Source organism: Bos javanicus, chromosome 12 (genome assembly GCF_032452875.1).
Source record: "Bos javanicus breed banteng chromosome 12, ARS-OSU_banteng_1.0, whole genome shotgun sequence".
NCBI classification, from domain to species: domain Eukaryota; kingdom Metazoa; phylum Chordata; class Mammalia; order Artiodactyla; family Bovidae; genus Bos; species Bos javanicus.
Genome location: NC_083879.1, coordinates 86,738,166 through 86,752,682, shown reverse-complemented (window position 1 = coordinate 86,752,682; position 14,517 = coordinate 86,738,166). Strand labels below are relative to the sequence as shown.

At 54.4% G+C, this 14,517-nt stretch overlaps 1 protein-coding gene across 6 annotated transcripts in view; it reads right to left on the bottom strand.

Annotated features, from left to right (window-relative positions):
• Window positions 1-14,517, bottom strand: part of ATP11A (ATPase phospholipid transporting 11A) — a 103,680-nt gene that overhangs the window by 14,987 nt on the left and 74,176 nt on the right. For 5 of the 6 annotated variants that reach the window (XM_061435406.1, XM_061435404.1, XM_061435402.1 and 2 more), the window contains exons 17-25: window positions 12,614-12,717; window positions 10,048-10,229; window positions 7,129-7,380; window positions 5,581-5,755; window positions 4,685-4,787; window positions 4,290-4,435; window positions 3,699-3,758; window positions 3,108-3,235; window positions 1,013-1,148 (exon numbers count right to left, since the gene is read on the bottom strand). In XM_061435406.1, coding sequence (XP_061291390.1) covers window positions 1,013-1,148; window positions 3,108-3,235; window positions 3,699-3,758; window positions 4,290-4,435; window positions 4,685-4,787; window positions 5,581-5,755; window positions 7,129-7,380; window positions 10,048-10,229; window positions 12,614-12,717 — 1,286 coding nt within the window. Of the gene's footprint in view, window positions 1-274; window positions 578-1,012; window positions 1,149-3,107; window positions 3,236-3,698; window positions 3,759-4,289; window positions 4,436-4,684; window positions 4,788-5,580; window positions 5,756-7,128; window positions 7,381-10,047; window positions 10,230-12,613; window positions 12,718-14,517 lie in introns of those variants that run through there. The other variant, XM_061435407.1, reaches the window with a different exon arrangement.

Below are 14,517 nucleotides of genomic sequence, written 5' to 3'. Positions count from 1 at the left end.
AGAAATTGATGGGCAAACAAGTTGCCCAGGACACACAGCAAGGCTCAGAACTTCAGGCCAAACACACAGAGGAAGAGACGGGCAGAGAGAGGTGCCCCGTCCAGCAGGATGAGCAGGGGACCTCTGGTCAAAGCCCCCTTCTATTTCGTTGACCCCGGGACACTGGACTGGAAGCAGGATGCCCGGGGCCGCAGCCTCCCGACTCTCCAGGCAGCAAGGGGTCGGCCATGTTCAGAGCACCCCCCACCCCCATCCCGCCCCAGCCGCACCCGCCTGTGTGCCTTCCTACTTATTTAGGGCAAGGGAAGAGCACACAGATCAGAAAACATTGCTGACACGGCGGGCGATCCGGCACGGAAATCCAGGAAGACGTGACCCAGGTGGACACACACGGTCTCCGGGCTGACCTTGCTCCCACAGACGTGGGGGATGGGCTAAAGGCATCTCTACTGACAAAGCACACAGACGGGGTCACGCTGGAAAATATTTTCGAGAAATATTTTATTCGGAACGCACTCCAGAAACACAGAAGACACACCCACAGACGTCTTACCATATGTGTGTTGCTGGTCATTATCTGAGAGTGGGAAGGAAGCCGCGGCAGAAAAAAAAGCGAGACACAAATAAAACAACCCCCAGAGATTATGCAAACACCCAGAGAGCTGAGTGTCTATCAGAAACTACACCGTAAGCTGCCCATCGCTAAGGAAACAGAACGTAAGCTAAGGACGTGAGCAAACGCTAACGTGGGTTAAATACCAAATTATTCCCCAAATTAAATAAACCACGTCCTGATGACTGAGTTGGACCCCGAGATAAATAACTGACGGTGAAATACAAGCTATAAAGGCTGGACCCCGCCCACCCCGAGAGGGTGTCCCTGAAGTCGGCAGAGCCCTGCCATCGGGTCCGCCCCATCTGCAGCGGACACCCAGACGCCGACCCATGGGCCATCCCACGCTTCACCCCCAGATCCTGCAGCCCCGTCGCCGCGGCCCAGCCCCACACACACCTGCCCGTTGCTGGTCACAGTCGTGTTTTCAAACATGAAGTAAGCACCGAAGAAGAACACCAGCGCGTCGAACAAGCCCAAGAGCGTCCAGTAGATGAACGCGCGCCAGCGGAGGAGCGCGTTCTTGGCGATGTCCCTGAGGGAGCAAGAGGTGGGGACGTGTGAGGCGCCCACACGGATGCGCCCACCCGGCGCCTCGCTGCGTCCCGGGGCCCGACCCACTGAGGGCCTTGGGACGGCAGAGCCAGGGGCCGGGGGGCGGCAGGAGAATGAGGCCCAACACCTACTCGGCCAAGCTCCGGCGTGGGGCCTCGGCAGCCTGGCCCCGCACACAGGCCTCCCGGTCCCCACTTGTCTGTCCTGCTCTCGGCAGACCACAACTCCACCTGCCCGCTGACCAGCACCGCCGCGAGCCCAGGGGACCCCCTATCCCCGCCCATCTGTCCCGCTCTCGGCAGACCCCTGTGCCCACCCACCCGCTGATCGGCACACGCTGTGAACCCGCGGAGCCAAGGGGTGCAGGTGGGCCTGAGGTCTGCACACCCCCAGGCCACACGTCACACTCTGCGGCTGCTGGACACACCGCCTGCCACTGCTCTCAAGACCACACCTGGCCCCGGGAGAGCCTGGGGCAGCTCGCAGCACGCAGCTCTCCTGGCTGAAACCACTGTGTTGGAGCACTGAGCGTGGAACGACCGTGCGGGCTGAAGGGAACGTCCCAGCTGACACGGGGGAGCGGCCAGCAGACACTCGCTTGAGGGCCCTGGCAGCAGAGGCAAACTGCTTTTTAGACACAGCGCTGTGCTACCCAGGGGCCTTCCTGGACAATTCCTATCTGAACGTTTTATTTCTCAAAGTGGACTGGGAGGCCGCCACGGGCAGAAAGAGGGTGGGGGCCACACTCCTGCTTCCGGAAGTAAGGACACAGGGCGTGAGGCACCCTGGCACCCACCAGTGACTCCCTGCACCTGTCAGCTCAGCTCGGGAGGAGGAGCTGCAGGACTCCCCAGGGAGTACATCTGAAACGGGCTGTGTTCCCCTATTCCCTAGACTTCCTCCCGTATGGCCAGATGCACGGGACGATCCAGGCTTGCTCTTCTGTCGCCTGCAGGGATGACCTAGGACAGCAACACTCCCAGATCTCATGTAATGGCTGACCTCTCTGCCGAAGGCCACGGGGCTGGCGAGGGGTGTGGGTGGAGGGCCACACACGTGCACAGGAACAGGAGCAGCGACACCGGGGCAGCGCGCATGACGGGCGGGTGGGGTGTCGGGACCCAAGCGCAACCCTGTCCTGTGCCCCACGGGGGCTCCAGACAAAACCCCCAGGGAGCCTCTCTACTCTTCCTTACAGCCACGTGTTGAGTCGCTCAGTCACGTCCAACTCTGTGCGACGCCCTGAATGCAGCCCATCAGGCGCCTCTGTCCGTGGGATTCTCCAGGCCAGAACACTGGGTGGGTTGCCATGCCCTCCTCCAGGGGATCTTCCAGCTTGGGGATGGAACCCTGGTCTCCTGCTCTGCAGGCAGATTCTTTACCAACCGCGCCCCCTGGGAAGCCCTTACAACCACACGTGCACCTAACGTGTTCTGGAAATAACACGTCTAATGTAAAAAGCACAACGGCAGCACGCTGGCGCGGCCGGAGACGCTGGGGTGCAGTTCTAAAACAGCAGAAGCGTCTTTTCCTTGTTATAAGAGATACTTCTCAGCAGAAAAGAGCACCCTGGATCAGCTCTGTTAACTTTCTTTCTCCCTGGGTGGAACCCACGTGACTCTGCCAGGATCCACCGGGGTCACGGGGGTAGACACCGTCATCCCAAGCTCTTTCACAAGGATCACAGGGAAACACAAACTGGCTGAATGTGTACATTTCAAATGCAGCGTGAATCCTCTCTGTTTGACTTTGGAGAACATTCACTTAAGCCACACTGCTTCCCATGTGAAGTGAAGAACCTTCTGGGGAGGCGCGTGTGTCAGCTAACTGGATGGTCTGGGGTTTTGTTTTTTTGTTTCTGGTCTTTAAGGACTTCAGCCCGGGGTGATCTGCAGGCTGCCCCGTCCTTCTGGCGTCTGCGGCGCGGAGCTCGCGGTACCTGTAGAGGGCAGGGTCCCTCTTGAGCGTGTCCATGGCGACGTGCTGCTCCATCAGGCTGTAGAGCAGGATGGGGAGGGAGGTGAAGCTGATGTTGTAGAGCGTCAGGTAGGCAGTGTCGTACAGCGTCTGCGGGGCCGAGAAGCGCGTGAGACCAGAGCCCGGCACCTTGATGAGGTTTTCGGGGAATTTGTTTAAATATGCACATGTATTTTTCCTCTGGAGAGGCCGACAAACTGGAGAATTCTCAAATGCACACAGTGCCACTCTTCTACAGAGACTGAGGGGCCAGGACGTTGTTCAAAGCATCGTGAGGTCGACTGGTCAGGATGAACGGCTGACCCCACCCAGTCCCAGTGGCTGACCCCACTGCAAACTTGTGGCAACAAAAAGTTGCATCAAGCCTGCAGTTTGATCTCCATCTTCAAGCCTCAGTTTTCTCTGGTCTGGCTGCTTCGGGTGAAAACAGGTCAGTGGTGGGATGGGGGTCACCTGGCCTGCACGCCCGCCGTCCACCCTCCACCCATCACAGCCACACTCGGGGACAGTGGGTGAGGCTCAGGGGAGCTCAACCTCAGGCCTGACGACTCACCTGCTGTGAAAACCCACAGAAGAACTGGTATAAAAACTGAGGGAAAATGAAGCAGACGTTCTGAAAGACAAGCCACATGCCTGTTAGTTCAAGGGTGCAGTGTCAGGGCGTCACCAGGTTCCTGAGAGGCTGTCCCATGACACGCTCCACCCCAGGCAAAGCGCCCCTTATCCTCCAAGACGGGCAACGACTCTAAAACTCCCCTCTCACTTCAGGGGCCCCCATGGTGCAGCCGGGACCAGGCCAGTCTCCCCAAGGTCAGAGCAAAGGGGAACTCCTAACAGAGAAATGAGGAGGCACCCTGGGTGTCAGTGGACAGCGAGGAATCAAACTGCACTATGAAGGAGGAACTCGTTCAAGGCCCCTCCTCGACCTGTGACAGTGTGGCTCTCGGTGGTGCTACGTTCAGTTCTGAGAGAAGAGGGCTAGGCGCCTCCTCCCGGGAATCCTCCCATGGAGCCCTTCCTTCTACTCGGGGACAAGTCACCCCTGTAGCTTTGGGGCATCACGGCCAGCCAGCCTTCCACCCAACCCATTACCTGCCCCGAGATGGTGAGAGGAGCAGACAGGTAGGAGAGCCTACTTTCCTACCTTATAAAAGAAGTATTGCACAAGCTCGGATATTCGAATATAGTAAAAATGCCCATGAACCAGCAGCATCTTCTTTAAATGCTTAAACTTGGGTATCGCGTAGTCGCTGTTCCTTGCAGCCTGACGACCTTCCTTCCCAATGACGCCTGCAGGAAGGGAGCACATGCGCCGCGTCAACCCTCCTCTGCCCCTCGCAGGGGGGTGCGGGGACGGGCAAAGCAGGGTTAGGCAGAGCTGCTGCTGTGGGCTTCCAGCCCCGAACGCTCTGTATCACAGGCGCGCCCTAAACGCGTGTCTGAATCCTACGGTCCTGCCTGGTCTGTGTCCCCCCTGGTCCAACTGAGGGACAAACCCCGGTCACTGCGAGAAGCAGGGGGCAGAGCCCAGGGGCTTACCGATGCCCACGTGGGCCTCCAGGATCATGCTGACATCATTCGCTCCGTCACCGATCGCCAAGGTGATTGGGTGCTCCTTTGAAAGCTTGATTAACTTAACGATCTGGAAAAGAAGTGAATGCAGACTTTCTCATCTCTGTTTTATTTTTGCAAAGGTCATCCACTAACCAGGAAGAAATGACAAAGATGTCAAAGTTAGTCAAGGACGATGAAACAATTAAGTGCTTAAACTGAATTATTTATTATATTCAGTACATTTTATCCATACAGGATAAAGTCTTTTTCATGTCAAAAGCAAAACATACTTAAGCATAAGCAGCTAAGAAATGAACGCAGGGGGATGAGAGGAGCAGGCTGAGCGGGAGGCTGAGGACAGAGACAAGAAACCCACGGAGCCATTTTCAGGGGATGCCCCACTCACGCAAATTTCGGGGATTCAGATTTAAATTCGGGTGGGGCAGTGTGTGAAGGATGCACTCCGTTAGAAGGTGGCGCTCTGCCAAGCTGCCTTGTACCAAGTATCTATTTTTTAAAATAAGCTGTTCTTTCAATTTTCAAATTTGTCATGTGTGCAAAACCAAATCTGATAGCTCAATGCAATGAATAATTTCCAAATTTTTAGTCTGTTTCTTTACAGTCTTTTTTTTTTCCTATTTATGTGCATAAGTATAATGTTCCATGATGCAAGACAGAAAGGATGAGGGAAAAACTATGGCTTGTCTTCTTTATTCAAGACTGAAACACTAATTGGTATAAAAGTTTGACAAGTCACTTAACCCCAAAGGTAACATGAGAAGACAAAACAGCACTCTTTGTTCCATTCCGGACATCACTACATAAGGTCGATGCAGCTCCCAGGCACGCCTGGGCCTCCTGCGGCCCCGCCCCCAGCACACCTGGGCCTTCTGCAGCGGGGCCATGCGGCAGCAAAGCACAGCGCTGCAGTTCCGGCAGATGTCCAGGAACAACTCGCGGTAGTTACTGGAGCTCCCGTCCTCCCGAGGCTTCATGATCAAGGACAGCGCGGCTCCGTCGATGATTAAACCGTAGTCCTGCATGTCGGCTGAGAGTCTGTCAGATCACAGAAGCCAGAGACATTTCTCAGTAACCAAGTCAAAGAGATTCAAGGAGACTAGCTACTCTGCTGCTGCTGCTGCTAAGTCGCTTCAGTGTATCCGACTCTGTGCGACCCTAGAGAAGGCAGCCCACCAGGCTCTGCCGTCCCTGGGTTCTCCAGGCAAGAACACTGGAGTGGGTTGCCATTTCCTTCTCCAATGCACGGAAGTGAAAAGTAAAAGTGAAGTCGCTCAGTCACGTCTGACTCTTAGCGACCCCATGGACTGCAGCCCACCGGGCTCCTCCGTCCATGGGATTTTCCAGGCAAGAGTACTGGAGTGGGGTGCCATTGCCTTCTCTGAGCTACTCTAGGGGATACCTATCAATGCTACAAATTCAGGAACAAGGATTAAGAAAGTGCATTTTCTTCTTTTGTCAATAATAAGACAGTCTAGACTCGTGGCTGCAAGACCTTTGACTACATTTTAACATTATGTGTGAACTTAATGTTCTCATTTCACTAGGCAAAGCAAACAACAGTTACAACTGTGGATTCCTGGGCAGGTCGAGTGCAACAGCAGGAGAGCATCCATCCCGCCATCCAGAGGGGTCGGCCTTTTCTCCCGACCCCCAGACAGCTCAGCCCCACAGTCCTGACGGCCACAGCTGGTAACTCCTTGCTACTCTGCCTGTCTTGGGAAGAACATGGTCATGATACTTCTCTTTGCTGGGTTTCAAAATTACAAGAAACATCTCTAAGCCCCAAAAGGAAATCTGCAGACCAGGTAAAGGGAAATAGCTTTGTACTATTTATGAATGAATAATTTTAAATTCGTATATGATTAGAGAGCCCCATTTGCTTTTCCTAAGTTAATGAAAATTTAAGTTCAAATGAAGTCTAATCTCAGATCGTGCATCTAAGACCAGCAAGGACAATGTTGATAAAATGTGAATAAATTGCTGAACATTCTTGGAAAAAACAACTCTTGTGTATTGACTATTTTTTCTCACTTGACAAACGACCATGTGTCATTGTCCCCCCCACACCCACTCTGGCAGAGGCCCCGAGGAATCCACAGCACGGCCCCCAGGTGTCACAGAAATAGGTGGGCATCGCCTCACACCCGAGAGTGTGTAAATCAATGAATCAAGCCTCTCTGTATCCTCTATCAGCAGTCTGCCAGTGAGCATGGGCGCACGCGCACACACACCCTCTACGCAAAAGACACATCACAGTTGCTAAAAAGACAAGGCTCTGGTCAGGATCTCGACTGCAGGACACTGTCAGGGCCCAGAGGACAGAACTGTGTCTGCACAAGGGAGGGCAGGCCACTGCCCTGCCCATGGAGGCCACCCCGCCTCTGCAAACGCCCTGGACGCCCGCCTACCCTGAGAAGTTGTCCCGGGTGAGGCTGGCGCTGGAGCGCAGCACCGTCTTGCTCAGCTCGAAGAGCGCGTCGTGCAGGCTCTGCTCCTCCAGCCGCTTGGTGGTGACCTCGAGCAGCTGCGTGTTCCTGCGGAAGAGCTTGCAGGCGTAGCAGGTGGCGGCCGCTGTCTCCATCTTGTCGCCCGTGAGCACCCACACCTTGATGCCCGCCTTCTGCAGCGCCTCGATGGTGTCGGCCGCCTTCTCCTGCAGCCTGGGCGGGGGGCACAACACACCCTCATCAGCAAACCAAGCAAACCAAGCTAGAGAAGTCCAAGGACTTGGGGTCTGCTACCCTGTCTTGATTTTCACCCCCAAGTTAAAAAGCACCCTGGTGCTGACCTGTGATTTACTGTAAAGGACCTGGAGCTATTCCCAGGTGGCTCAGATGGTAAAGAATCCAACTGCAACACCCCAGGTTCAACCCCTGGGTCAGGAAGATCCCCTGGAGAAGGAAATGGCTGCCCACTCGGGTATTTTTGTCTGGAGAATCCCATGGACAGAGGAGCCCGGCAGGCTACAGCCCATGGGGTTGCAAAGAATTGGACATGACTGAGCGACCAACACTTTGACTTTCACTTTTCACTTAGCTTTTTACAACAAAACGCTTCCCGATACCACGGGGACGTCAGATAATCCACGGGGACGGGTATTCAGGAGCTAAATGGCATTTGCTGAGCACATGGCTTTCTGTCTAGCAGGACTTGCTGCTCAGAGAAGATTTGGGGCAATTATAAGGAGACCCCTCACCAACACCAACCGGGAAGTCAGGACCAGGGAAAACGGGGCCTGGCAAAGAGGTGACATGCACCCCCCTTTTCTTTGCGCATAAAATGTCCTAATTTTGCCTCCTATCCAATTGGAGCCCAGGTTCGCCTAAAGAACGTGAAACAGGAGGATGCCAGCCGTGGCCTGGGACTGGCTGACTGGCGTCACAGGCTCCCTCAGCGTCAGATGCTGCAGGAAGCACTTGCCTGACACGTCTTGCCTTTGCCAAAACCTCACGGGAGGAGGACCGTGTGATGACCCTGTTCTACACGTGGAGAACGCAAAGCTTGCAGAGTTCACAGGACGTGTATGAGGATAAACAGCCCTCTTGACCTTGGTGAGGCTGTCCTGCCACCCATGGCAGTCTGGCATCACAGCCATGCCTGCCTCATGGCGGGGGCTGGGGGGTGGGGAGGGGAGGGCTGCCCTGTCTTCTAGGTCTTAGAGGCCTGGCTGCTGACACGCGTGTATCAGGGGTGTGTCCTGTCTGTCCAGCGCGGAGAGGAAGGAAAGGAAAGGATTCTAACTGCGATGATCTGGGTAGAACCTGGCGGAAACTTCCTACTATTCTAGACACACAAAAAAATCTGTGATTTCATCATTGTTTTAGGAAAAAGTAAATGAGGTTCAAAGGGATCTGCAAAGGTTAAACAGAACCACTTCAAAGCCACCCGCTCACGCGTCCCGGGGGTCCACTCTCAACATCCTGAGGTCCCAGCTCCCCACCGAGGCCAACAGCTACCACAGCACCTGCGAGGCCCTCGGCTGGCGAGGGTCCCTCGGCCCATGAGAGCCTCCCCCTCTGCCCATGAGAGCCTCCCCCTCCCCCCTACTTCCTCCAAAGACCAGTCCTCCCTCCCCAGACAAGCAGGCCCCTTCTGAACACCCTCCTCATCCTCATACACGACCAGTCACCAAGCTGTCCGTGACCGCAGCTGCTCTGTGCCAAGACGTGCTTCCAGGAGCAGAGGCGTCAGGACTTAAAATAAGAACAAAACCAGGCTGTCGGCCAACTGTCTGCTGAGACCGAGGACCTGGGGAATGCCGACCCCCAGGAAAAACAGAGGTTTTGAGACCAGGATCTAAATCCTGGACCAATGTAGACCTCCAAGACCTTTAAACTGAGGGGCTTCCCTGGTGGTCCAGTGGTTAAGACTCCCCTTGCAACGCAGGGGACACCAGTTCAATCCCTAGTCTGGAAAGATTCCACATGCCGTGGAGCAACTAAAGCCGTGCGCCATGGCTAAGGCCGTGCTCTAGAGCCCGGGAGCCGCGACCGCTGAAGGCCCTGCACCAGAGTCTGTGCTCGGCAACGAGAGAAGCCACTGGAGTAAAACCACGCACGGCGACCAGAGCAGCCGCCACTCGCTGCAACCAGAGAAGGCCCTCGCGTGCAGCCACCAGGCCCCAGCGCAACAAAGATAAGTGAGCATTAAATAAACAAACATTTTCAAACGCGCTGGGAAACAGAAGCTCAGTAATCTCAAGTTCCTGTCCCATGCTTTTAAGTTGTGGTATTTTTTTTCTCTTTTCTTCAAAATAAACTATAATCTGTTCCTTTCACTGTGTTCTTCAGACAACACAGTGGACAGAGGGCTCTTTCCTGTCCCTTGTGCAGAGTTGGGACAGGTCAGTCCTTCCTGTGCAGAATCTTGAAAATCTGTAGCTGGTAATCTGAGCAGCTATTATGGTGAGTTTTTGCAATCTTCTACTTCATTATTTTGAATTTCTTCAGTGAGTCATGACAAAACTGTTAAGGTCTAAAATGTTTACACTTGTATTTGGGAAGAGCTAGGGACTCATTTAGGAAGAGAATCAGTTACTGATTCCATTCTAAAGAAGAACAGAAAAGCAGCCCTGTACCCTGACTGTCCGTAACCAGGAGTGAAGTGCTGGCGCTCCTGGTCTCTCCTGGCAAAATGCGACTCACAGGCCTCTTACTGGTGGAGAGTCAGGGATCACCCAGGCCTGACCCGTAAGCCCAGCGCGCTGTCACCCAGGGCAACTGGAGAGCCTGCCCAGGCAGACGATGCCCCCACCCCCGACCCTGGGCGGCCCCCGCTCCCCCTTCACACTATCCCAGTTTCTGAGAACAAGCATGGTGCGTCTTTACCGATCCTCCACAGCTGTGGCGCCGAGCAGGACCAGATCTGTCTCTATTTGCTCGTAGGCTTCTGCTAATTTCTTGTCTCGGTCCTGAAGCGCCACCTTGGCGTCCTGCAGCAGCTCGCGGATGCCTTCGTACTCTTCCGGGATGAGTGTCTTATAGGCCACACACAGGGTCCGGAGCCCCTCCTGCCAGACACACAGCAGTGCTGACTGTGGGCCCGAGGGTCACTCCTGGAGCTCACACAGCAGCGCTGACCGCGAGCCCGAGGGTCACTCCCGGAAGCTCACACAGCAGTGTTGACCGCGGGCCCGAGGGTCACTCCTGGAGCTCACACAGCAGCGCTGACTGTGGGCCTGAGGGTCACTCCCGGAAGCTCACACAGCAGCGCTGACCGTGAGCCCGAGGGTCACTCCCGGAAGCTTTCCCAACATCCGCTCTCCAGCTGAGGTGACAAAGCGGAGAACCAGAGACCCCCACCCACAGTGCCGGTCGTCTGCGGCTGAGCCACTCGTGTGCGCATTGAACACACGCAGGCACGACCGACCGAGTGACTGTGAAGTGTTCAGTCAGACTAGTGAGCATGGGAATACACAACACAAACCAGGCCATCGAAGGTAAGACTTCAGTAATAAAGGTAAGAGGAAGTAATCCAGAGCTGTCCCAGAATGCGGATGGAGTGGACGGTCAGCAGAAGCGTTAGGAATAAACGGAACCTTGTTTGTCAAAGCAGACATGGGGCTTCCCCACATGGAAACACGGAGCAGGAATGCTCTTTCCTCCTCCTGCTAAGTACTGATACTACTAAAAACCTGACACTGTATGTAAAACAACACTGATCCACAAGCCAGACAACCACATTACAAGGAAAGATAGTCACCATCTCCTATAAACAAAGGTGCAAAGGCCTTCAACAGAATCTCGGTAAACTGAATCCAACAGTGTATCCAAATGATGATCTACACGGCCAAGCGGGGTTTATCCCAGGAATGCAAGGCTGACTCAACACATGAGAATCAATGTCATATAGACACAAATAGAGTAAAGGAGGAAAGTCTCGTATGATGAACTCAACAGATGCAAAAAAACAAAAACAAACTCCAGCATCTGACAAACCCCAACCCCTTTGCATGATTTTTGTTATTTTTCAGTCGCTCAGTCATGTCCAGCTCTCTGTGACCCCATGGACTGCAGCACACCAGGCTTCCCTGTCCTTCACTATCTCCAGAGTTTGCTCAAACTCATGTCCACTGATGACTGGTAATGTCAGCCAACCATCTCGTCCTCTGTTGTCCCCTTCTCCTGATTAAACCACTCAGTAAACTAGGCAGGAAGGAACTTCCTCAACCTGATTAAAGTCACACACGGAAGCTCAGCCAGCGTCACACTCAGTCAGGAGAGGTGACAGTTATTCCCCCTGAGGTCAGGGACAAGGTAAGGATGACTGGCTCCCCATTCCTACTCAACGAGGCACTGGCAGCCTCAACCAGAGCAAACAGGCAAGGAAAAAAGGCATCCAAGTTGGAAAGGAGGAAATGGTGATAGGATTTTATACGTAGAAAACTCAAAGGATTTCACACACAAAAACGCTGGAACTAGTGATAGACGAGTTCGGTAAAGGTGCAGGATACAAAGTCAGCAACAAAAACAGCTGCATCTTCTATACACCAACTATCCAAAAGAAAACAATCTAGAAAGGAAACTGAGAAAACAATCCATTTACAATAGCATCAAAAAGAAAAAAATACCTAAGAATGAGCTAAACCATGGAGGTGGGTGAAGGATTCGTAGACCGAAAACTACAATACGTTGCTGAAAGACGTCATGGGAGACCTAAGCAGGCGGAAGGTGTCCTGTGTTTATGAATTCCAAGACGATATTCTCATGATGACAATACTATCCAGCATGAACTACAGATTCTGTGCAACCCTGATCAGAATCCCAATGGCATTCTGAGGGAATGGGAAAACCCACCCTAAAATTCACGTGGAATCTCAAGGGACTCAGAATAACCAACAATCTTGTAAAAGAAGAACAAGGCTGAAAGATGCACTCACGTGTCCTGATTTCCAAAGTCACGGGAAAGAGATAAGTGACCAAAACAGTGTGGTCTCAGCGTAAAGACAGACAGAGGCCAACACGACAGACCTGGGAGCCCAAAAGGGAACGCCTGCATGTGTGGCCGCATGACTTTTTACAGGGATGCCAAGGCCGTCCCACAGGGAGAGAACACTTGTTCAACCAGTGGTCCTGAGACAAACCTCTGAGGGCCTAAGAACAGACTGAGTACTCGCTTCAGGTGAAATGTGGGAGAAAACGAACAGGTCAAGTCGCAACAGAAAGTGCCAGTCCCTAGAAATCCTCGGGACGGAGCTCCCTCTCCAACAGCATCACACTGTGCTTGTCATTCTGGACGCAACGCACGCCCCTCCAGCCACCAAACGCCAACAGAAGGCTGCGGGGGGCGGTGCCCCGCTGGAGGGCACGTGGCTCCCTCTTGCCGCCCACCCACCCCCACCCCCCGCCACGGGAGAAGAGGCACAAGAACCCCCCCAACTCCCCTGCGTCTCACCACTGCGTTGCGCTCCACTCTGGATTGGATCTGGTCCACTTTGCCTTCTGTCACTCGGGGAAATATGGAAGAATCTGCTCCTTTGCAAAACAGGTAAATTTCTCCTAGAAAACGAGGTGAGAAGACTTTCATCGACTCACGCTATGGGTAAGATACCTTTCAAACGATGCTTTCATTAAAAACAAAACCAGGGGCAGTAGTGCCGAGGCTGTTGCAGAAATGTGGACGGACCAGTTGACCTGTGAACTCGGGAGAAAGTCAAAGCCCCGGACTCCCGCCCCCACAAAGCCTCCTCTTATTCCAACAACCCCAGCGTCTCAGGGAAGTCGGGAACAAGGACACTGGCTCTGGGCAGCCTTCCTCCCGTCACTTCCACCAGCTCCCTGGCAAGGATGCGAGTGAGGGATGAACCACCGCAGGACCGGGCTGGGGGTTGGGCGTAAAGACGCAAGGGTGTGGCCAACCCCAAATGGGCAGTGAGCTGCTGGGGCACCGGACGTGACCATCGGACCATCCTCTGCGTGCACAAGAGTTACAAGAAGCATCTATGGTACTACCCCACCCCCCACCTGCTGCCCCAGTCACTTCACATGTCAGTGCTGGGGGGCAGGCTCCTCCCCCCTCGAGAAGGAAGGCTCTCCCTTAGTCAGGTTGGGATGAAGGGCACACGGCATCCACGCCGACCCACAGGTTGCTGGCACCGGGCTCCTCTCTTACAAGGAATCTCTTGGCCTGCAAAGCACACAGCTCTGCTTGTGTGAACACCGAGGGGCTTGTCTCTGGAACCTGGGTCTCTTCCGAATTTGTCTTCAGACAGAAATCTTGAGCGCCGAGGAGAAGCCTGCACACTCTTGGCCCTTGACCCAGGACTCCTGGTCGTGCGCCCGGCAGCCTGGCACGGAATCCACGCGGGCACCAGCTGTGGTTTCCATGCAATGCTCACATGTCACATGACACAGAACAAGTTCTGTGGTGCAGCCAACTCTGCATAGTGATGCAGTCTTGAACAGTAATTCTTTGTCCTAAAAAACCCCAGAGGGCTCATGGTAATGGCTTGTGAATGACTGAGATTTCCCACCGTCCTGATCTGTCTTCCCTCTGTACCCGCTGGAGTGTGAGATGCGTTTAGCCTAAAGCTGTGGTCACCCACCGTCCTGATCTGTCTTCCCTCTGTACCCGCTGGAGTGTGAGATGCGTTTAGCCTAAAGCTGTGGTCAAGCAGACAGAGAACGTCCAGAGTGCAAGGCGACACGTAAGGGCCAGAGAAGACAGCACTGGGCAGCGGCTTCAGCTCCTGCTGCTCCGGTCTTGTAAAGGACTGAGAAGTGACGCCTCCAGAGCAGTGCCCGCACACGGCTGTGACTGACTAGGTGGACACCTGGGGTCGGGCAGCGCCCGTGGCTGCAGCGGCTTCCAGGGCGGGTCGCTGAGCTCCGGGCCGCAGGGGCTCTCGTCTCCGTCCTGCCCAGGAGGCTGTCACTCTGTGCGGCTGGTGTCAACGCCGGGGAGGAATCACTGCTTAGAGAACAACTTCCTTAATGGAGAAAGGAATGGCAACCCACTCCGGTACTCTTGCCTGGAGAATTCCATGGACAGAGGAGCTTGGTGGGCTGCAGTCCACTGGGGGGTCACAAAGAGTCAAACACAACTGAGTGACTAACACTTTCACTTTCACACTTTCTTTGATTAAACAGTCAGTGTCTCTGTGGATTAACTGCTGCCACCGCGGGTTCCAACAGCCCGGCCTCTCCCATGAAGCCCCGAGAGGTGCCCCAGGAAACCTCCTCGAGGAAAGGACTTTCAACAGCTCTTGGTTTCCACAGCCCAGCGCCTACTCCAGGCTCGGCCACGCTGTTCATGGCCAAAGTGGAGCAGTTTATGCAGATGCTGTCATCCAGCCCCAG